Source organism: Gossypium raimondii, chromosome 13 (assembly GCF_025698545.1).
Source record: "Gossypium raimondii isolate GPD5lz chromosome 13, ASM2569854v1, whole genome shotgun sequence".
NCBI classification, from domain to species: domain Eukaryota; kingdom Viridiplantae; phylum Streptophyta; class Magnoliopsida; order Malvales; family Malvaceae; genus Gossypium; species Gossypium raimondii.
In genome coordinates, this window is record NC_068577.1 from 48588546 (window position 1) to 48613399 (window position 24854).

A 24854-nucleotide genomic window follows, 5' to 3' on the forward strand; every position below is an offset into this window, starting at 1 on the left:
TTTGTATAAATCAAAAAGGTAGGAACTCTTAATCATTACAATTAATTTATTTGGAAAATACGTAAAAGGGAAACGTTTTCAACGGGAATTGATTCACTACTTGAAACCTTTTATGCTGAAAATCCTATTCTTTAATAATACCAATGGAGTTGCTTCCTTTTCCCTCCTTGCTAATCTTCTTCTCTTCCTTCCTCTTCTTTTCAGTCGTGGTTAAAATGGTAAAGAAAATGAAATTCATAGACTCCAAAAAGAAGCTGCCACCAGGGCCATGGAAATTACCTTTTATATGCAACCTACATCAGGTAGTTGGCTCACTACCTCATCGAATTCTCAGAGATTTGGCCGATCAAATGGACCGTGAATGCACCTATAGCTTGGTGAAATTTCCACCATTGTTGTTTCATCACCAGAAATTAAAAAGAGTTCTTGATAACACATGGCCTTATCTTCGCTAATAAACCTTATATGATTGTTGTAGATGTGATTACTTATGGTTACAGGGATATTGTCATGGCAACATATGGTAACTGTTGGAGACAAGTACGAAAAATTTGCACAGTGGAGCTTTTAACAGCAAAAAGAGTGCAATCCTTTGAATCGATTAGACAAGTCTCAGATCTCGTGAAATATATATCTTCAAACCAAGGGTAACCAATCAATCTTACCAAGAAGATATTTTCCATTACATATGGGAGCACATCAAGAGCAGCGTTCAGTAACACATGCAAGGGCCGAGACTCTTAATTGTTGTGGATGAAATAATAAAGTAAGATTGTTTGTGACTACTTTAATCTTTTCTGGGATTAAACTTAGTGTAGTTTTCTAATACGATAATTTATTCTTTTTTACACTATTGACAAAAATAGGGCAATCTCTTAAATTTTATTGATAAACCTCAATGGTATATTTATATCTATACAGTAGTAGTTACGTACGTAGGAATTAAATTGCTAAAAGATAATATCTCATAATAATAGTGTAACACCCTATACTTGGTCCAGTCACCTGACTCGAGCTATAAGGTATTACTACTGTAAAACATTAACATTGTTCACTATCCTGTTGTAAAAAACCAAATAATTCATTTCATAATTCAACTACAATCATTTCATTGTTAATTAATCATATTCAGCCTAAATCAAACATATGAAGCATTTAAAACAAATCGGGAACAATTCTTTACTAAACAGATACTTTTACAAAATTTTAAATAAAAAGTGAAAATAGGGGTCATAATTGTGTGGCCAGGCCGTGTGACCGAGCTTAGCCCATGTGACTTCGAAACATGGCCGTGTGGCCAAACCGTGTTACTCAATATCACACAGCCGTGTTGTTAGGCTGTGTAACTCACTTTGGTCATGTGAACTAAAAATCACCTTGAACTTGTAGCAAGCACAGTTGTGTCAACCACCTGTGTGTGACACATGGTCATGTGGTACCCTGTGTGCATCATAAATGACCTATTTAAGTAAGCTTTCATACCATTTCCTGAAATGACCTATAATGTCATTTCATGCTATTCAAGCCAACACCAAAACATGTATATTTCAAAGCCAAAATACCAATTCACCTAATCATTTTAGCATACAACCAATATGCCCTCATTGACACCAAGAATTCATCAATTCAAATCAACAACCAAATATGTTTGAACCATCTCAATTCACAACTTTAACAATACCAATTATTACATTTACTTATCACAAACCCAAGTTTATAGCCAATTCATGCCACCATCTAAAACATATGCATAATGCCATTCAAAATGCCAAACTTGACATTTACCATAATCAAGAGTCAAACCACAACCATAAGCTTATATACAAAACTATTATACCAAAGCTCATATTATTTTACATAAATCAATCCAACCTAAGTACATGCCACAAGTAACCAAAATGAAACATCAAAAGTCTGCCGAATCAAGAGACATTAGGTGTGACCTTCTCGCTAATCCGGAAATATTAAACCAAGAACTAAGCACACGAAATTGAGAACAAAATCCAAGTATTTATTGCATAAAACATAAATCAAAAGATATAATTCATCATAGGGTTCATCTCCCCTAGATATTTAGAAAATTAGTTCATAATCGCAAATAAAAACATCTCAAAGATAGTATAACCACAAGAAACAAGAAAACCCATAATAAACTTCAACCAAATCAAAAGGAGATCTTCAATCTTGATGGAAATCTGCTTCAAAATCAGCTTCAATGGTGTTTCCCAAGTTGTTTTCTTGAGTATTCAGTGACGGCTTACTCCCCTCTTGTTATATTTGGTATATATAGGTCTTAGAATGCCCGAAAAACCTAAAAATTATGTTTTTTTTTTCACGTTTTCGATGTGCAGTTTGTGAAATCCACACGGTTTGGCACATGGTCGTATGGCAGCCCGTGTGGGTCACACGGCCATGTGCCCAGCCCGTGTGGGAGGGTCCAACCCGTGTGGCTCCTGAAACTTGCTCGGATTTTTTGATTTTCGCTCATTTTCGCTCATTTTGCTCCCAAATGCTCTCCTAAGTATAGAAACATGAATTTAAATGATTAGGAGCATAAAATTCACCATTTTACGTCGAATAGTCATCCAAAAATGCATTAAGAATGAGGCTAAATATGTTACTTTTAGCATTTATCACTTTCAATGGGGTTACTTTTCTCAGTCAAACTCTGATTATTCCAGAGATATTCCAGTCATATTAGAACTCTAATCTCAGCCTATTTAAAAGGCCATAATAACCCTAATAGGTGTGACCAAAAAGAATAAAAAGAGAGAATGTTGTTTTGAGAGTGGGATTTTGTTTTTCGAGATTCGAGGTTTGTACGACTAGGGTAATTTTTCTCCATATTTTATTCTCGTTTGTTTTCTTAAAAGTGAAAAGCCAATAAAATAAAAAGTGGAAGATGGATCGAATAAACTGATGAATATGATGTATAGATGAATAAGAGTCCAATTGAACCCTATGAGATATAAACCCCAACAAACTCAATTAGTGGCTCTAATGAACCCTCCAAGAAATAATCCTTGGCAAATTGAATGATGAAAAATGAATTCTCACGACTACTTGAAAAAAATCAAGAAGAAAATTGCTTCTAAAAATAACAAGAAAACAATCTTACACAAAGAAACTAACTCCAAGACTTGACAACTTTATTAATTAAGAAACAATTGTGTATCTAATGAACAATGAAGAGGCCTATATAGGCTAGCTAAGTACATCCAAATAAAACTCCTAAATATACTGAAGCTCTAAATAATCTAAACAAGAAGTGTTTTTAAACTACACTTTCTTGTTGGCTAAGAAACATAAAACTCCTAAATAACTCAAATACTTAAATAATATCCAAAATTCAGAATAAATAAATAATAAATCCTAATAAATTCAAATTTGGCTTATACATAATAAAAATTAAGCTTAAAAACCACACCCAATATAATTTAAACTTGAATTAAAAGTTTGAAACTGTTTGTTGTCTATATCTTGTTTATATAATTTTATATAATTTTAACTGTCATAATCACAGCAAAATTACTAAAAATTATGTTTATAATTCATGATGCTGATTCATGACTAGATTAGACCATTCTTTTATTCATCTAAATTAAATTATTTTAATTGTATGTAAAAATTGGGAGAGAAAATCAGAGAAAATAATGTATGTGTTTTTAGTAAGATTAGCGAGATCGAAATGAAGGGTAATGTTTTTTTATAACCATGAATTGAATAATTGAGGTGGAACTCGGAACAGAAAACATGTTCCTCTCGGAATCTGATCCTCACGTTCTTAGTGCTGAAAGCACAAATTATTGTGACAATAAAAACATCTTTATTGGATAACAGAAAATGGTCAGAAGAAAAATGTTATTCAGTAGCTTCATTGATACGAGTGGTTGGAATTAATATTAGATCATCTTTCCTACTCATACTCACACCAAAGGCTTGAGTCATATTTAAATCTCCATGCCTCATTCCATTACGATGCTCCCAATCAAAATGGTAAAGCAATTTTGTTAGAGGCAGCTCAATGTTAGGAAGTGCAAATAATAATGATAAGGAGGCAACGAACCAAGATCGTATTTAAGTTGTTCGAATTGATAAAAAAAATTTAGAATTAACTTGAAAAGAAGAAATCAAACTGATTTAGGAAAACAAAAAAATAACTTATACAAGAAACTTAAGAATAAAGAATAAATATTTAAAATAATAAAATAAATAAATAAACAATTGAATGAATTCTATTCAACCCTTTTGAGATATAAACCCCTACAAAGTCAATTAACACTACACCAAAACGCCGCTAAAGGTCGTGGTCTTTAGCGGCGTTTTGGAAAGCGCAACTAAAGACCACGACCTTTAGCGGCGCTTTCCCCACAAACGCCGCTAAAGACCACGACCTTCAGCGACGCTTTCCCCACAAGCGCCGCTAAAGACCACGACCTTCAGCGACGCTTTCCCCACAAGCGCCGCTAAAGACCACTACCTTTAGCTGCGCTTTTTCCACAAACGCCGCTAAAGACCACAACCTTTAGCGGCGCTTTTCCCACAAACGCCGCTAAAGACCACTACCTTTAGCGGCGCTTTTTTCACAAACGCCGCTAAAGAACAAACCTTTAGCGGCGATTCTAGCAAAAACGCCACTAAAAACATAACCTTTAAAAAAATTATTTTAATCAAATAATATTTATTTTTATAATAAATATTATATTATGTTTTATTTTTTAAATTTAAACTTTAAATATACTTTTTAAGGATAAATAAAAAATACTATAAATATATTCTTTCTGCCCTAAAAAAATCCACTGTACTAATAACCAATCAATCATTCATTAGAGAACTGATGCAATTTTACTGTTTTTATGCCAGTAAAAGCAAAGCTGATGAATTGGCTACTTCATAAGGTTAAACCATGGATCCTTGTATTACATCTATATATTAATTCAATACCAAAAATGTAAAAAGCCCATCACTAATAATCTATCCCTCTCATTACACATTAACTCACAAAAATCCACTCTTTTATATATATATATATATATATATATATATATATATGTGAATCATACCATCTGCCCCTCCAAATCCCATCCATGAACCAAAAGATGAGAAATGAAAAAGATTTGCTAATAGGCAAGAAAATCTCGTTGGATTAATAGAGAATCCATTGCTTCTCTCATCCTTACTAACCATATTAAAAGCATCATGAGAGCTCCGTTATCACGCGTTCACACTCGTCTTCTAAAATCTTCACTGCTTCAGTAAATAGAACTTCAGGAGGTAATGCTCCAGTAGATTCAATGGTGACTAGAAAAGGGGAGAAAAACATATTAATCTCAAGCTGTGCCTAACCTTAAGTTGGTTTGAAATCAATGAAAATATATTAATCAAGCAATGGCATTAAAGAAATCTAGAACTAATTTTGACAACACATGCAGAAGACATGGAGTAGCCCCACATTACTTAATATGAAATGATCTTTAACACGGCGCAGTGCCACACGTTTCTCCCAATCGTCACCTCTTATGCATTCTCTGCAAAGTGTGCACGCACGTGGCCTTGCTACAGTTGTCCTTCTCCTACCTGCTTGGCAGCCAAATTCTTCATTAGGAAATGTACCTAAAACAATATCTCCTAACTTCACATGCTAAAGCATATCAAGCAGAACCAGTCAGCACTATCACATAGCTACTGACCCCACTATTACAGGAATATAATCCACATTTAGTAACGGAATACTGGAAAACCCTTTTATAGAGGAAAAAAACATAATTACCAAAATTTACACCATATAGACAACAAATCATAATGAACAGAAGTACCTTTTCCAAGATCTTCTATATCAAACACATTAACAAGGCATTTTCTTTTGAGTTCTTCAGCAAGGTCATCTTCGATATCTTCCAATAATACAACCTAAATATATAAATATATCATAATATTGTAATAATAAAGAGTCAAAATGAGATAGAATAAACGAAAGAAATGAAGAAGGTTTAGAAAAGAAGAAATCTACAGTTACAGTCTATCCTTACCTCAGGAAGCATCCGATACCAAGCAGTGGCCACTGGGGACCACTTTGCATGTGTTTTCCCAATGCCTTTAGCAGTATGTGCTTCCAGTTCAATTTCCTAGCAAAAAAGTTGGAACTTTTAGTATACTCGAAAAACTTCATAAGGATTAGATTAACTTCTAACAACTTCAAAACGGATCCTGAACTAATGAGAGCAGTACACAAAACCTTCTTAATCTACTAGCACCACATTTAGCTTGCGAAGAGATTTTTTCTAAACCTAAGGCATGATCTGCCATCTTGACATGCTTTATGAGAAATTTTTGAAACAAACAAAAGCATGTAAAATATACCTGTCCAGGGCCAAGTTTAGCAATAATAATATCTGGATACTTAGGGATAATGGGGTTCTTGACAAATTCTGGAATGGTCTCTTGACTGCAACCGAAGTAAGTGTATGTTTCAGGCTTTGATGATGAATCTGAAGCTGCATTTCTTGTTTCCTTAACTAGTTCACTCCCATTAGGCAGCCACTTTAATGCATCCGATTTAACTGCATTATTATACATCATTAGAAACAAGGCAAAGCTATAAAGGGAAGACCTATTAATTTCATTTAAGTAAAAAGGTTTCATGTTTCACTGATAAAGCCCAAAACCGTACCTGTAATACGTGGACTACCTCTTTTACACTGAACATGGAGTTTGAAAACAATGGTGTTCTTTTCATTTGGCTGATCATTTTCTACAATTGAAAGAGACAAAAGTAAAGAATTACCAAGTGCCCTAAGGGTAAACTCCATAAATTCAGATAAACCATCAACCAAAAAAAATGAATTAAACCTGAAAGATAATCAAAAAGCCTTGGGTCAACACGGATTGGAACGAGGCCCAACCTATGAGCAAGAACTTCATCTTGGATTACTGATGTGTTGTTTGCAATGAGAACTTTTTCAATTGCCATTGTAGGAAGCTGCAAGCATAATCAGTTCTATCAGTACCAGCACAGACAATGTGCTGCAAGCTAACATAGCTAGCATATGATAGCATGCAATATTGTCATTAACATAGCATATGTTAGCACTGAAAAGAGGTAGACCAAAAAGTTACAGACCGATCATATCAAACTCCATGTCATCTTCATTGAGTCGAACCATTTCAACTCTAAAGTTGTTAGAGAATCGGTCAAGTCGTGAACTATTATCAATTCCCATCGATGCATAAGCGGCAGAATATTGAATACTCTCAGTCTACAAGCAACAAAAGCCCCCAAAACATAAGACGTTTAATTATAATACAAAAAAAGAGACCCACAAATTTCAGAACCTTAAGAACAGAACAAGACAGATGATACAAAGAAACTAAGCCAAACCCCAAATAAAGAAAAAGGCTCCATTTTTTTAATTACCCAATTAAACAACCCCAAGAAACCACTGTTTCTTAACACTCCATATATGAATAAAAGGGTGTTCATGAAAAAATTTCAACTGAAGATGTGTGCTTTAGGTGATAAAAAAAAGGGGGTAAGAGAGAAATACATGGATAGGGGCGTCCTTATTGCATGAAACACGACTTCGTTGGAGTTCAAGATGCGGCGGAAGTTGACCCATTGGCACATCTGGCAAATCCCAGATTGAAAATTTCTTCTTTTCTTCTCCTGCCCCCTCTACCATTGCTTTGTTGCTTAGATTTTGCTATTAGGAATTTAGGGTTTAAATGGGAACTGAAAAGAAAGGGGTTTTAGCTATCTACACGGTTGAGGAGAAACGCTTATGTTTAGGGATTTTGTTCTTTTTTGACAAAGAGAAAGCACAAAAGGAATTTCAAAAACCTTATCTGCTTTAGTAGCGAAGCTCCTTTAATTTGGAGATTTTAGGCGGAGAAATTTGAAAATAAAATGCGCCTTTTTTTTAAATGATTTTTGCGGCGTTTTTATTAAAAACGCCGCTATTGCTTATCTATTGCGGCGTTTTTTAGGAAAACGCCACAAAAAATTATGTTATTTTGAATAAAATGACACCGTTTTACTCTGTTAAAATTTTTTTATTTTGTATATTAAATAATAACTATTTTAATATTTTAAGTAAGCAAATTTGGAATTTTTTGAGGAAAGTAATATTCAAATTAAACTACTTTTTATATAAATTATATAAAAATGAGATAAATTGAAATATAAATATGTAAATATTTGGATAAAATTTAAATTTAAATTTACATTTAAAAACAAAATAATAATAATAGTAAAAGAAAAAAACAAAATCAAGGAGACCAATAATATTGTATGTTGTTAAACAAATACACCCATCAAACTTTCTTTTTATAGTATAAGCTAAAGCTTAGATAATTAAATTATCAAATATGCACATGAAGCATTCTTTTCTCTTGTTTACATTCCTTAATTAATTTTCTTGTTTACATTCCCTTAATTAATTTCAACATGTAAGCTTTAATTTGTTGGCTTAAAAGCATCTTAAATCTTAATTAATACTTTGGATTGTCCCAAATTGAGTCGAGATCAATTTTTATGTCTAAACTCGACTCTTGAAAAGGATTACTAAAATGTTCATATTTGAATTTAAATGGAAAATTGTTATTAAATAAAAGATAATTATAATTTCATAGTTCAAATTTAAAACTCAATATATTTATTTATCAAATTTTTAAATCTAATATTTAAATATATCAAATGGTTTAGACCGTTTAATCTAAATTTAGATTAAATATTTTTAAATATAAAACATTAATTAATTGTATAATTTTTCATCATTTAATAAATCTAAAGTAAACCTTAAATCCTAAACCATTTAATATATATAAAATTGATCTATTATCTCTTAAATAATTTAAACTATCTCCTAAACCCTATCTCCTATCTCCTAAATCCTAAATCATAAAACATAAACCCTAAACCCCTAACCCCTCTTTTTACAATTATATAAGAACTTAATTAATATATAAATTAAAAAATACTAATTAATCTAAACCTTAAACCCTAACCCGACCTCGAATCTCTAAACCTTAAATCACTAACTCTTAACCCCTAACCCCTAACCCCAAACCCCTAACTACTAACCCCTAAACCTTATTTAATATATAAATTAAAAAACACTAATTAATTTAAACCCTAAACCCTAACCCGAATCCCTAACCCCTAACCCTTAACCCCTAAATCACAACCCTTAAACCAGAATCCCTAATTCCATAATCTATAAACCTTAAAACTGTAAATCCTAAACCGGCCTTAAATCCTAAATTAACCATATACCCTAAACCATATATATTAAACCCTAAATTATAATGATAATTAATTAAATATTTAAAAATTAATACTATCGTATCTTTTACAATTATATATGAAATTATTTAATATATAAATTAAAAATCAATCAGTCATGTACCCAAAAAACTTTAAAATTATTTTAAAATAATAGTATTTTAATTTTTCCATTTTTAACAAATATTTTTATATTTTTTTATTTCAAATTATTTCTAAGTGTCATTATTTCAACTTTATCCATTTTTAACAAATATTCAATTAAAAATAAATAGAATTTTAATTAATATAAATAAACAAATTAAATAGTAATTAGACAAATAAAATGTTTTTGCGGCGCTTTTCCAAAAATGCCGCTAAAGACCAGAGCATTAGCGGCGCTTTTCCAAAAACGCCGCTAAAGACCTTAGCATTAGCGGCGCTTCCCAGAAATGCCGCTAAAGACCAGAGCATTAGCGGCGCTTCTCCAAAAACACCGCTAAAGCCCTAAGCATTAGCGGCGCTTCTCCAAAAATGCCGCTAAAGACCAGAGCATTAGCGGCGCTTCTCCAAAAACGCCGCTAAAGACCCGAGCATTAGCGGCGCTTTTATAAAAACGCCGCTAAGCCCCGAAAGGTCGATCTTTAGCGGCGTTTTATGTAAAGCGCCGCTTGTTGACACCATTTTTTGGATGAAAAACGGGGTCGACTTGGGTTTTGATGAAAACGAATAAAACGGGAGTCGCCACCAATCCTTTTGATGAGGTGTGATTGGATCACCTTGAAAACTGGTTGTTTTTAATAAACGATTTTGTTTTTTTTATTAAAACAACAATTTTGGTCCATGAAATCCAAAAAAATGGGTTCGGGAGTTGGTTACGCACGAGGAAGGATTAGCACCCTCGATACACCCAAAATTGGTACCTAGTTGATTACTTAATGTCTTAGTGTCGAAAAGCTGAAAACTTTAAAGAAATTCAAAATATGATCCTTAAAAAAATTTTGAATGGCATGGATTAAAATTGAAGAGGATATTTAGCAATTTGGCTAAACGTGAAATCGAAACCCAGCACCTTAGGGCACGTTTCTCGAATTTCCAAACGCAAAACATTACCTTATTTTTGAAAAGTTTTTTAAAAGGATATTTAGCTATTTGGTCGAACGAGAAATCGAAACCCAGTACCTTAGGGCACGTTCCTCGAATTTCTAAACGCAAAATATTGCCTTATTTTAAAAATTTTTGAAAAGGATATTAAGTCATTTGGTGGAACGAGAAATCGAAACCCAGTACCTTAGGGCACGTTCCTCGAATTTCCAAACTCAAAACATTGCCTTATTTTTGAAAAGTTTTTAAAAGGATATTTAGCTATTTGGTCGAACGAGAAAAATCGACACCCAGCACCTTAGGGCACGTTTTCTCGAATTTCCAAACGCTAAATGTTGCCTCAATTAGAAATATTTTCCCTTTGTTTTTTTGAAGTATGATATTTATATGTATGATGGAATAATAAACATGATTATGTAAATAAAATAAACAAAACGAATAATAAATCAATCATGCATATACCATAACAAATAAACAAATAAATAAACTAAAGCATAAAATAAACATATAAATAAATACATAAATGAACATAAAAATAAAGGAAAATATATGAAAATTATAAAATATGAAAAAATATGTATGTACATAAAAGGGGACTATATATATGTATATACATAAAATTATGAAAATATAAAAATATATATAAGTATATATTTTAAAATTACTATATAAAATATATGAATATAAGTAAGCATATTCATACATATATACGTATGTAAATTAAAATATGAAAAGTATATATATATATATAGGTATATATATATATATATATGAATCATAAAACATAAAATACATATATAAAATATATATTTTAAAAAATGAAGAATATGTAAATATATATATATATATATATATATATATGAAAATAAAATACATATATAAATATGTATATAGATATGTACAAAAATTATACAATATACATAAAAAAGTAGGTATGTATATAAGTATATATAAAAATATAAAAAAATATACTCCTATATATATATAAAAGCAATAATAATAATAATAATAATAATAATAATAATAATAATAATAATACGCTAAAATAATGAAGAAAATAATAAAAGTGTTAAAAGGGACTAAATCAAGTAAAAGCAACAATACGGGTAAATCGAAATAAAAAACAAAAGGGACTAAATCGAGAGAAAATAAAATTTAAGAGCCAAATTTAAAAGAAAAGCAAATCAGGCCCAAATGCAACACGAGTAAAATGGAGGGACCAAAATGGGAAATATTCCCGCTCTCCAAAACATCTGCGCTTGAGTTGGACCAAATTGTAAATCGAGAATAGATTTCGTGGTAATTAAAAAACAAAAAAAGATTGCAAGATTATTTAAAAGCGGAAGGGCTAAAGATGCAATTAGCCCTTCCGTCGAAAACATCATGGATCCTCTAGGCGGGTCGGATTGATGCGCTGGTCAGCCATATCAAAACGGTGCCGTTTACATCGATTTAAGCCCAAATTTTCGAAAAAATCCATTCAACCCCCATTTTAAAAAAATTCAAAACTCTCTCCCTCTCATCTTCTTCCCAGAATCCACCCACGGTCGGCCGGCCCGTGCCTGCCAGCGTCTGGTGGTGACGTCTCAAAATCAGATCTTTTGATCCTAGTTCAAGCCGAGTGTCTCTTAGGCACGGATCGGGGCGAATCTCATGAAACAAAGGTCAAGACCGAAAAGGGCGAAACCGTCGCCTTCCTCTACGTCCGTGTGACGCAGTAAAAAAAGGTAAAAAGCCTTCTCCTTTATTTTTTTTATGTTTTCAAGTTAAAAGTAAATAAGTAAACTTAAAAGAAATAAAAACAGTAAGCAAAAGAAAAGATAAAACTGAGCAAAAAAAATGTTCAACCTTTTTCTTTCTGTTCTTTTATAAAAATCGAGGCCGAACCCTCTTGATGAATACATTCGCCTTTTATAGCCTTTTCATACATTTTTATCTATGTTTATCGCTATTTTGTTGTTCTTCTCCGCTTTGCGTGTTTGGTTTTTGTTTTGCGGTGTCGGTGGAGCCGGTGGCGATGTGACCGTGACGGTGGCAAGTGGGCATGGTTGCGGCGGCAGATGCAAGTGGGTAGATCTGGCGCCTAGGTTAGGGCTAGGGTTTCAGACTTTCAAACCCTAGGATTTTTTCATGAAGTTGGGCACAGGCTAAGTGGGCTTCGGGTTTGGGTGTAAATGGGTAGTTAATGGTGGGTTAATTGGGTAGTTGGGTTTTGGGTTAAGTTTGTTTTAATTTTGGGTCTGCTGGTATGGGTTTAGTCTAGGTGGGTTAATTTGGGTACTGGGTCAAAATGTTTTTGTTTAGTTTAGGGTTAATTGGGTTTTGGGCTAAAAATTGGGCTTGTACACCGCTAATGCTCGATTTTTAGCGGCGTTTTTTACCCAAACGCCACTAAAAATGCCGCTAAAAGCCTGTTTTGGTGTAGTGTAATGACTCTAATCAACCCTCCAAGAAATAATCCGACAGATTGAAGGAAAAAGAATGAATTCTCTCTACTCCTTTAACAAAATCAAGAAGAAAACTGTTTTTAAAAACGGAAAAAAGCAATCTTGCACAAATAAAATAACTTCAGGACTTGAAAATTTTATTAATGAACAATGAAGAGGCCTATATAGACTAGCTAAGTATATCTAAATAAAACTCCCAAACATATTAAAACTCTAAATAATCTAATTAAGAAGTAATTTTAAACTAAACTTTCTTATTGACCACTACACCAAAACAGGCTTTTAGCGGCGTTTGGATAAAAAACGCCGCTAACGATCGATCATTAGCGGCGCATTATGGAAAACGCCGCTGAAAATAAGCATTAGCGGCGTTTTTGAGAAAGCGCCGCAAAAAACCTAAGCCCAACGACGTCGTTTCCCGAGCTTTCGGGGATTTAGCGGCGTTTTTAAGTAAGCGCCGCTAATGCTCAGGGCTTTAGCGGCATTTTTCGGAAAGCGCCGCAAAAAAACCTCAGCCCAACGACGCCGTTTTCTGAGCTTTCGGGGATTTAGCGGCGTTTATAAGAAAGCGCCGCTAATGCTCAGGGATTTAACGGCGTTTTTGGAAAAGTACCGCAAAAAAACCTAAGCCCAACGACGTCGTTTTCTGAGCTTTCGAGGATTTAGCGGCGTTTTTAAGAAAGCGCCGCTAATGCTCAGGACTTTAGCGGCGTTTTTGGGAAAGCGCTGCAAAAAAACCTAAGCCCAACGACGCCGTTTTCTGAGCTTTCGGGGATTTAGCGGCGTTTTTGGAAAAGCGCCGCTAAAAATATTTTATCTTAATTGGTTTATTCATATTAAATAAAATCCAATTTATTTCTAATTGAATATTTAAAATCTTCAGAAAAAATGATGACACGTAGAAATAATTTAAAATAAAACACATGGAAAAATTAAAATATTATTATTTAAAATAATTGTAAAAGAGATAATAATAAATTTGTTTAGGGTTTTTGGTTTAGGGTATATGATTTATTTAAGATTTAAGGCCGGTTTAGGAGTTCATATTTTAAGGTTTAGGGAGTATGGGTTTAGGGATTATGGATTAGGGGTTGGGATTTAAGGTTTAGGGGTTAAAGGGTTAGGGGTTTAGGGATTAAAAGTTAGGGATTCAGGGGTTGAGTTAGGGTTTTGGATTTAGATTAATTATTTTTTAATTTATATTTTAAATATGTTCTTATATAATTGTAAAAGAGATAATAATAAATTTGTTTAGGGTTTTTAGTTTAGGGTATATGATTAATTTAAGATTTAAAGCCGGTTTAGGAGTTCATATTTTAAGGTTTAAGGAGTATGGATTTAGGGATTATGAATTAGGGACTATGGTTTAAGGATTGGGATTTAAGGTTTAGGAGTTAGGGGTTTAGGGGTTAGATGTTAGGGGTTAAGAGTTAGGGATTTAAGGTTTAGGGATTCAGGGGTCGAGTTAAGGTTTTGAGTTTAGATTAATTATTTTTTTAATTTATATTTTAAATATGTTCTTATATAATTGTAAAATAGATAATAATAAATCAAATATATTGAAATTATGAGTATAGTTTAAATTATTTAAGAGATATATAATAGATAGATTTTATATGTATTGAATGGTTAATTTAGAGGGTTTAAGGTTAAGGTTTACTTGAGATTTGTTAAATGATAAACTTTTATAGAATTAATTAATGCTTTTATATTAAAAAATGTAATCTAAACCATTTGATATATTTAAATATTAGTTTAAATAGAATTAATAAATAAGTTAAAAAATAATAGATTGATATGGATATTTATGTATAATTATTTATTTTGGAGAGGACCAAATTATAAGAAAAAATACAAAAATAAAAATGAAATAAAATGATATGGATATATAGGTAATTATTTAATTTAGATAATTCTAACTTAATAATTAATTACAACCATTTTATCATTTGTTTTCTTATTAAAATATACAATATTTATTTTGAGAGTACTTTTTATTTTATTTTATAAAAAATCAATTTATAAAAAACAAAATAAAAAATTTTTAGCATAGCAAATCGGCGTCACTTTATTCAAAATGAAATAATATTTTGCGGCGTTTTTTTGAAAAATGCCGCAAATAATAAATCAATTATAAAAACCAAAATAGCAAAACGGCGTCGTTTTGTTCAAAGTGAAAAAAATTTTGCGGCGTTTTAAAATAAACCAATTTATAAAAAATAAAATAAAATTTTTTTAGCATAGCAAAACGATGTCATTTTGTTCAAAATGAAATAGCGGCGTTTTTATAAAAAACGCCGCAAAAATAAATCAATTTATAAAAAACAAAATAAAAACTTTTTAGAATAGCAAAACGGCATCGTTTTGTTCAAAATGAATAAAATTTTGCGGCGTTTTTCATAAAAACGCCGCTAAAGGTAAGCAATAGCAGCGTTTTTTATAAAAACGTCGCAAAAAATAAATCAATTTATAAAAATAAAATAAAAAATTTTTAGCATAGCAAAACGGTGTCATTTTGTTCAAAATGAAATAGCGCAAAAAATAAATCAATTTATAAAAAACAAAATAAAAACTTTTTAGAATAGCAAAACGGCATTGTTTTGTTCAAAATGAATAAAATTTTGCGGCGTTTTTCATCGCTAAAGGTAAACAATAGCGCCATTTTATAAAACTCCCCCTCCGAAATCCCCAACTTTCCCCCTAAAATCCCTAATTTCCCACATCCAAGAAAAAAAACCCAAAAGCTTATTCAACTCTGTTTCTTCCCTCCGAGATTTTCTTGAAATCTATAACCAAGGATGTTACCAATGTTCAGATTACATACCCTTGCAGGTTCTTTTTCTTGTTCCTTACTAGTGCAACATATTCTGTTTTTACAGAAGAACATCAACAAAGATGCTTCAATGGAGTTGTTGGACTTTTCACAAGGCTTTTCGGGTACACATTTTAAGGTACTAAATATATACCATATCCTTCTTTAAAGCAGTTAGTCTTCCATTATTATTATATATAAACTTAACCATGCCACTGTGAGATACTTTCGGGGCAAATCATCATCATTCCGAAAAACTTGGTTTCCTAAAATCTGAAAAGAAGGTTCAAAAACTGCGCAGTTAGTCATCGATTTCAACTTTCTCCTCGACATTCTTAAAAATAAAAAGAGAAATTTGATGGTTAGATAAGTGTAGTTTGATAAAAAGAATTTGGTGGTTTCAGAGAAGAAGCACGGAATGATAAAAGGGTAAATTGTAAATGACTTTTGTCTCTACTAATGCAACTGCTCGAGAGAGAAATGCGGGAATGTTGTAGAAAAGAAAAACAAAAAAAGGCCTTAGATCTCAAAGGATTTTGTTCCTTCCTTTTACTTTTGGTTTTTATTCTTGAGTCTACTCTTTTTTTTCAATTTCTTCCTCATCAATCGGTGGGAAACAACCCGAGAACATTAAAATAAATTAAAATTTCGATGTCATTGGTATATATATGAAATTGTAGGCTTTCTCCAGTTTATTTTGCTGACACTATGCGTAGACAATGTAGACTATTAGCATAGAAGCTATGTTTTTCAGGTTTATCCACTTGAGAGTGTAGGGTTTAAAACTAGTAATACCCTTGAAAGAATGTTGTGCCGACCATAGTTTATTTCCCACTTGAGGACTTGAAAATTTTGTATGCTCACCACAAATAAATTAGCTTGTTTAAATTTCAACAATGGAAAGACTAGTCCCCATCTTTTGGCGTAATGATAAAAACAAAAGGAGAGACAAAAGAGAAGAAGAGATTTTGGAGAAAATCAAGGAGAAAATTCTGTTACCACTCCAAAACAGAGGACGAGAAGGAAAAGAGACCACTTGCTCCCCATTAATGAATCAATATAATGCATTTCAAGTAAAAGATGTTTATGAGATTGTGTGGTTTATTAATTTGTTGGAACTGTTTGTTCTCTGTTTTTCTTTTTGGGGTTGCATACATCATAGAAATTTCTGCGTCTGTTTTCCTGATTGTAAGTAAAAAAATAAAAGGGTATGTATATTTAATGTTTTAATGTTACTATAATAATTAACTTGTTTAAATCTATGATGTTAGGGCTTTCACTAATTTTCTATTTGCCTATTAATGTGCAGGAGCTGCAACAATATATTTTTTGATGCATTTAGTTGGTTTGCAGTTTATGGTTATATAGTAGAAGAGATAAGCATAGAGAAATGGTCGATCACCCACACTAATTTCCTATCCTGAACAGTCTTCTTCATCTGTTAGTAGCCATTGTTTTGACAATCATGGTATAAGAGGATCACCCACATCAACAGTCTTCTGTTAAGCCCCGATCCATGAACCCACAAAATCCTTCAAATTGTATCTGATTCAACCCAGGTATTGTAGACATTTCCCCATTTTCATCCCCGAGCATTTTGAATTTCCCATTTCTCAAAAAAATCCCATTCTTTTCTCATTCTTCATCGAATCCTACGAATCAATCTAATAATGATGGAATTGAATTTCTATTCATTTCTTGAATCACATGAAATTTTATCTAACTCCATATACCATATAATATATGTGGAATGTATGAAATATGAAATGCGTATGAACGGAAGAAGAAAAATTATACTCAAATTTTTATTTATATTTAGAACAAACAGATACAGAAAAGAATTGATAAATGCCATTTAGCCGCATGGAGTTTTGTTTTTGTATATAATATAAAAAAAATAATTCAATTTCTACCATTATTGGACCTTCCAAGCATCGGCATTCAACTCTTGGGATCCCAATTTTGTGGAGAATTACTTCAAGGTATTGAATAGATTAAAGATTTCCTTTTCTCACATTGTTGTGCGATATTTGATTAGTTCTTTATAATCCTTTGCGATATTTGCTTCAAGCCAATTGTTCTGCCCCCCTCAATTACTAGGAATGTTAAACCTTTATGTGGCTAATTGTTTGAGTATGCCTTATTGAGTTAATAAAGAAGCAGAGAATTGTGGAATTAGTTTTTTATATTCAATGATCAAAGTTACAGAGGAATTTATACAAGCTATACATGAGCTAATCCTTATTCTTTAGGAGATGAGATCAAAGTTTAAACTACCTAAAATTAAGCTAACAATACAGATATAGTGAGTTTAAACAACCATATGAAATGGTCAAAGTTTAAGCATGTGTCAGATATAAACCAATTCAGTAAGATCGCCTTGCAGAAACGCATTGTTGACATCTAGCTGTCGAAGCACCCAATTATTCGAAATGGCAAGGGATAGTACAACTCGTACCATTGTTTGTTTGACCACGAGACTGAAGGTTGAGTGGTAGTCAATGCCTGGCCGTTGGGTAAACCCCTTGGCAACCAGCCTCGCTTTATAACGATCAATCGTTCCATCCGACTTGCGTTTTATCCTGAAAATCCACTTACAAGCAACAACATTTTTAGTGTTATCTTTGGGAACTAGTTCCCAAGTTCCGGTTCGAGCTAAAGCATCAAGCTCTTCTTTCATAACATCTCGCCACTCTTTGTGTTTTTGAGCTTCGTTCACAGTGGTGGGTATGGTTTCAGGTGAGACAAGTGTAAGGCAACTAAATGGTTTTTTTGGTTTGAAAATATTGTTCTGGGAGCGAGTGACAACTCGTGGAATAACAGGGGAAGGTTGTGGTATCGGAGGGGAAGAGGCAGTAGCAGTGGGGTTTGGGGACGAGGCATGGGCTGCATCGGATGAGGGTGAGGCTGACTCGTCAATAGGTGTTGATAAAATAATTGGGTTATCGGGTAGGGCTGGGGTTGCCTCGGGTTGTGAGTGAGAGGCGTTGTTTGGTGATGAAGGAGCAGTAGGATGAGAAGACATACCTGGGGTGATCAAGGACGCCAGTGGTGCCGGACACGAGTCGATAGTCCTGGTTGGTGGGGTTGGTTGAGAGCAGACCATGGATGGGGGCAGACATGGTTCGAGAATTGAGGGAGGTAAGGTAGGTTCGTTTGGGTGCACTGGGGAGTGATGTTCACGATTGTTGGTGGGAAACATATCCCACTCAATGATTTTGGAGGTGGGTAACAAGTTACGGAATCGTGTTTGATACGGGAACTCGGTTTCAACAAAGGAGACATCACGAGATAGATAGACCTTGGAATTCACAGGATCATAACAAATGTGGGAATGATGAGTGGTTGACACGCATAGGTAGACACATGGCTTGGACTTGGGATCAAGTTTATGATTAGCGTAGGGTTTGAGCCATGGATAACACAAGCAATTGAAGCTTTTAAGGTTATCATAGGTTGGTGTTTTGTGGTATAGTTGTTCATAGGGGGACTTATACTGCAGCAAGGGAGTGGGCATGCGATTGATTAAGTAGACCGCATGGTGACAAGCAAAGGACCAAAATGAGGAAGGAAGGGTAACTTGGTGTAGTAAGGATTTTGCCGTCTCAACTATGCGTCGATGTCGACGCTCAACAGTGGCTACTCGTTGTGGTGTGTAAGGTGGACTCACTAAATGTTCAATACCATTGGTTTTAAGGTATGGGTCTAGGCTCTTGTATTCAGTCCCTCCATCAGTGTAGAGGGAGAGAATGGTTGTGGAGTAGTGTTTTTCAAGCAATGGTTTGAGCATTTGGAAAATGGTTTTAACTTCACTTTTGAGTTTCAAAGTAAATAACCAGGTATACTTGGTAAATTGATCAACAAAGATACAATAATATAACTTGTTGTCAATGGAAAGGACTGGAGAAGGACCCCATAAATCATTGAAAATAGTTTGCAAAGGTTTTGTACTTGTGAGAGAAAACTTTTTAAACGGCAAATGATGGGATTTATTGCATTGACAAAAATTACAAGTCGTAAAATTGTCTTTGGTTGAAACTGATAACTGGAACTTGTTGCAAATAAAATTGAAAAGTCTTAAATTTGGATGACCTAGCCTATGATGCCAGACTGCATTTGGCACGGTGTGGTGGGCAGCGAAGGCTATGGGTTGTGAAGGCGATCGGCTAGGCCACTCGTACAGTCCATCTCTACTTCATCCGTGCACCAATGGTGTCTTCATGGTGAGATCCTTCACACGAAAGTAAGAGGGGAAAAATTCAATTGATGTTTGGTTATCATGACAAAATTGTGAAACCGAAATTAAATTGTGTTTAAGCTCAGGAGCACAAAGAGTGTGAGGAAGCTTAAAAACAGAATCCGATGCTTGTAAGTGTGTTGTGCCTGAGTGAGTTACCGGAATTTTCATACCATTGCCAACAGTAATACCATCATTTCCAAAATATTGAGGCATATCATGAGATTCGGAAGTCATGTGATGCGATGCACCAGAGTCAACCAGCCATGTGTTTCGATTCTGAGAGTGTGTCATTGCAAAATTTTCCTTAGCCTCATAATGGTTGTGCGAGGCTGAGCGACAAACATCCGCTTTATGTCCTGTTTTTTTACATAATTGGCAGCGAACATCCGAATTAGAATTATTTCTGCGTCCATTTGATGAGCGATTGTTGTCTTGCCAGTAAGAGGATTGGTTGCTGGATCGTTCATTGTTACGCCACGATTGGGAATTTCTTCGGTTGTTCCGAGGGGTAGTGTTGTTCGAAGACCTTGCGCGTTGTGCTACCGCAGCTGTTATAGGAGCCATCGGCTTCTTGGATTCTTCATGGGCTAAGAACACCTCATGATCCATTAACTTGTCGCACAAATCTTCATAAGAAATGGTCACATCTCTGGCTCTAATAGCAGCTGAGATTTCACGATACTCGGAGCCAAGGCCATGAAGAATGTGAACGACCAAGTCTCCATCAGCAACTGGGGCACCAGCCGCAGCCAGTTCATCAGCAATTGCACGGGCACGAGAGAGGTATGCTGAAATAGATTGAGTGTCTTTGGAGATGCGAGCAAGCTGGTCGCAGAGACTAAAGAGCCTAGAGTGAGACTTGTTGGCATAAGTAGAGTGGAGGGCTTCCCAGGCACGTTGAGCGGAGGAAGCATTGGCCACCGTAGGTGCAATGGTCGGATTGACCGATGCCATAAGCGCATTCTGAATGAGCTAATCTTGTCGAAACCAAAGGCTAAAGGCTGGATTTGGGTTGTCACTCTCACCAATGGTGCGTGCAGGAGATGGTTTGGTGCCATCGAGATGGCCGTAGAGATCGTGGCCATACATAAGCATGGAAAATTGAGCTTTCCATGTAGAGAAGTTGAGACTCCCAGTGAGCTTGATCGGGAGCTGAGATGCTGGATGAAATTGAATTACCAGTGATGTGGTGAGATTGTTGTCACCACTAGCAGTAGGGAGGGCCATTGGAAGGGACGAGATTAGAGGAAAAAAAACTGGATTTGGATCGGTTAAGATTTGGAAGCTTTGATTACCATAAAGAAGCAGAGAATTGTGGAATTAGTTTTTTATATTCAATGATCAAAGTTACAGAGGAATTTATACAAGCTATACACGAGCTAATCCCTATTCTTTAGGAGATGAGATCAAAGTTTAAACTACCTAAAATTAAGCTAACAATATAGATATAGTGAGTTTAAACAACCATATGAAATGGTCAAAGTTTAAGCATGTGTCAGGCATGTGTTACACTGATAGTTAATTACCTTTATGTGGTGATAATGGGTATGTTTTATTTTATTTTATTTTTGCAGTCTTGATTTGTTTGTAATTGTCGTATCCTTAATTCCTTTTGATATTTTTCTTGAATTTCAGAGTGGGAAAGACATCTTTGATGAATCAGTATCCTTTATTTTGAGATACATGCTTTGTTTTAGCACATTATATTTGATTGTTAGTTGCATTGAAAGACACACAATGACAATTACTAATTTGTTAAGAAAGATGTGATTACTTTGCAAAATTCAATTGTTTAAATTATTTTCATAGCCTACTTTGATTGCTGTTATTTGTGGGAAATTTAGTCTACATTCTTTAAGCTGATCTTAAACTGCTTCCTACATTGTTTCAGCCTTGGGAAGAAAGTTTGCGGGATGCACACGAGTTTGGAAAAGTTGGGAAGAAAGTTTGGAATGCATTCAATGAAACTTGCAGAGCAAAGATGGTGCAGCAGACTGCATTGTATTTTTTATTACCTTGCAATGTGTATGGTCATAGGCAGGTTTAACTAGTCAGTCTCTTTCTCATATGTATTATTTATTTTAGTTTTGATTCTAAATTTTTATTTTTACTTTAATATTTACGACAACTTGAGTTCTAACTTTTGGATTTTAATTGTGTTATTAATTTATTATTTTAAATTCTAAAACTAAATTCATTAATTTTTATATTTAGTTTTAAAGTTAAAATTTTCATAGAAAATTTAATTTAAATAATATTTTTTTTATTTATCTTTGGAAGTATATTTAAAGATCAAATTTAAAAAATAAAATAAAATAAAATAAAATAAAATATTTATCATAAAATAAATATTATTTGATTAAAATAATATTTTAAAATGTTATGTTTTTAGTGGCGTTTTTGCAAGAAGCGTCGCTAAAGGTTTGTTCTATAGTGGCGTTTTGATAAAAGCGCCGCTAAAGGTCTTGATCTACAGTGGCGCTTAAGGAAAAACGCCGCTAAAGAACATGATCTTTAGCGGCGTTTTTCTCTAAGCGCCTCTAAAGAACATGGTCTTTAGCGGCGTTTTTTCCTAAGCGCCGCTAAAGAACATGGTCTTTAACGGCGTTTTTGTTTGTAAACGCTGCAAACGTTTGCGACGTGTTTGTTAGCGGCCTTTTTTGCGGCGCTTGTGCAAGCGCTGCAAATACCTTTAGTGGCGTTAAAAAGCGCCGCTAAAGGCCTAAAAAAACGCCGCTAAAGACCTGTTTTGGTGTAGTGGACTAACAAACTTAAAACTCTTAAATAACTTAAAACATATCCAAAATTCGGTATAAATAAATAATAAAACCTAACAAATATAAATTTGACTCATACCTGTAAAAATTAAGTGTAAAAATCGAACTAATATGATTTAAACTTGAATTAAAAGTTCAAAAGTGTTTGTTTATCTATATCTTGTTTACATAACTTTATATAATTTAAATGTCAATTGAAAACTATAAAAACAATTATGTTTATAATTCATGATGCTTGCTTCGAGACTAGATTAGACCATTCCTTTTTAATTTAAATTAAATGATTCTACTCTTATGTAAAAATTGGGAGAGAAGATGAGAGAAAATAACTGTTGTATGTGTTTTTAGTAAAATTAGGGAGATTGAAATGAAGAGTAATGTTTTTGTAAAACCATGAATTGAAAGATAGATAATTGAGTTCGAACTCGGAACAAAAAAAACTTTGGCAACCTAAAACATGTCCCTCTCGGAATTTGATCCTCACGTTCTTAGTGCTGAAAGCACAAATTATTGTGACAATAAAAACATCCTTATTTGGATAACAGTAAATAGTCAAAAAGAAAAATGTTATTCAGTAGATTCATTGATACGATTGGTTGGAATTAGGATTAGATCATCTTTCCTACTCATAGTCACGCCGAAGTCTTCAGTCATATCTAAATCTTCATGCCTCGTTCCATTAGGAAGCTCCCAATCAAAATGGTAAAGCAATTTTGCTAGAGGCAGCTCAATGTTAGAAAGTGCAAATAATATGCCTGGACAAATCCTTCTTCCTGCTCCAAATGGGATATATTCCAAATCTGTTCCTTTGAAATCACTGGAACTATTGAGGAACCTTTCAGGATAAAACGTTTCAGCTTCACTCCAGTGCTTAGGATCTCTTCCTATAGCCCATGCATTGATTATGACTTTAGTCTTGGAAGGAATTTGGTAGCCATTGATTTCGCAATTCTCTCGACTTTCTCTTGGAAGTAACAAAGGAAATGGAGGGTGTAACCTCAAGGTTTCTTTGATAACTAATGCTAAGTATTTTAATTCTTTAATACTTGCTTCGTCCACATCTCCCTTTCCATGGCAGACTTGTCTTACCTCATTTTGTGCCTTTTTTAACACCCTTGGATTTCTCATCATTTCTGACATTGCCCAGTCTACGCTTGTTGATGATGTTTCGCCCCCTCCACCAAAGATATCCTGAGAGATTATGAGCCAACGTTACTTCAAGCAAGAGAAGCATATTTGAGGAACCAATCTATATATTAACTCAAAAAAGGAAAAAGGACATACTAACCCAGATGATTGCTTTGATTTCCTTGTCAGTCAAGGGAAATTCAAGACCACCAAGTTGTTGAATCTTTAAAAGAACAGTAACCAAGTCTTCCTTGGCTTCTTCACCTATTATTTCACTCTCCAGACCGGCTCTGTGTTCATTAATGATGTCTTGAAGTATCTTATCACTCTTCTGAAGCAGAGCCTCAGCTTTCTGTCTCAATCCACTAATTCGTTCAAGCACTCTAAAAGACGGATACATGTCTGCCACTCTAAATCCAGAACCCAGCTTTACTATTTCATCCACAACTGATGAGTATAATTCATGGTCATTACATACGTTACCGAATGCTGCTCTTGATGTAATCCTATATGTCAAGGAAAATATTTTCTTGCTGAGATTGATTGGCGATCCTTGGTTTGAAGATATAGATTTCACAAGAGCTGAGACTTCCTCTTGTCTGAATGATTCGAACGATTGCACTCTTTTCGCTGTTAAAAGCTCCACAGTACAAATTTTTCGTATTTGTCTCCAGTAATTGCCATAATGTGCCATGGCAATGTCCCTAGAACCATAAGTCAGAATATCCAAAGCGGCCACATAAGGTCTATCAGCAAAGATAATACCATGTGTTATCATCACCTCTTTGGCAATTTCTGCTGATGAAACAACGATGGTGGAAATTTCACCAAGTTGTAGGTGCATTAAGGGTCCATGTTGATTGGCCAAATCTCTGAGAATTCGATGAGGTAGTGAGCCAACTAGCTGATGTAGGTTGCCTATAAAGGGTAATTTCCATGGCCCTGGTGGCAGCTTCTTGGTTGAATCAATGGTTTTCATTTTCTTTACTATTTTAACTACGACTGACAATAAGAGAAAGGAAGAAAGCACAACTAGCAAGGAGGGAAAAGGAAGCTCCATTGGCTTTGAAGGACAGGATTTTTAAGG

General features: G+C 33.9%; 2 protein-coding genes across 7 annotated transcripts; both read right to left on the bottom strand.

The window, feature by feature from the left end:
* Positions 1-4773: 4773 nt before the first annotated feature.
* Positions 4774-7897, bottom strand: LOC128035914 (uncharacterized). Of its 6 annotated transcripts, none has more exons than XM_052625997.1 (9): positions 7545-7692; positions 7121-7256; positions 6903-6979; positions 6671-6751; positions 6361-6560; positions 6030-6125; positions 5817-5910; positions 5458-5577; positions 4774-5301 (listed from the first exon to the last, which is right to left on the bottom strand). In XM_052625997.1, exons 3-9 carry the CDS (start codon positions 6919-6921, stop codon positions 5198-5200), a joined length of 714 nt encoding a protein of 237 aa, XP_052481957.1. In that variant the 5' UTR covers positions 6922-6979; positions 7121-7256; positions 7545-7692; the 3' UTR covers positions 4774-5197. The 6 variants fall into 6 exon arrangements, with proteins under 6 accessions (XP_052481957.1, XP_052481956.1, XP_052481955.1 ...); XM_052625996.1 differs by having other exon boundaries at positions 6850-6979; XM_052625995.1 differs by lacking the exon at positions 7121-7256 and having other exon boundaries at positions 5515-5577; positions 6850-6979; positions 7545-7897.
* Positions 7898-23019: 15122 nt separating this feature from the next.
* Positions 23020-24854, bottom strand: LOC105783925 (cytochrome P450 71D9). The gene is made up of 2 exons (XM_012609641.2): positions 23928-24854; positions 23020-23830 (listed from the first exon to the last, which is right to left on the bottom strand). The coding sequence occupies exons 1-2, from the start codon at positions 24825-24827 to the stop codon at positions 23207-23209; spliced, it is 1524 nt and encodes a 507-aa protein (XP_012465095.1). The 5' UTR covers positions 24828-24854; the 3' UTR covers positions 23020-23206.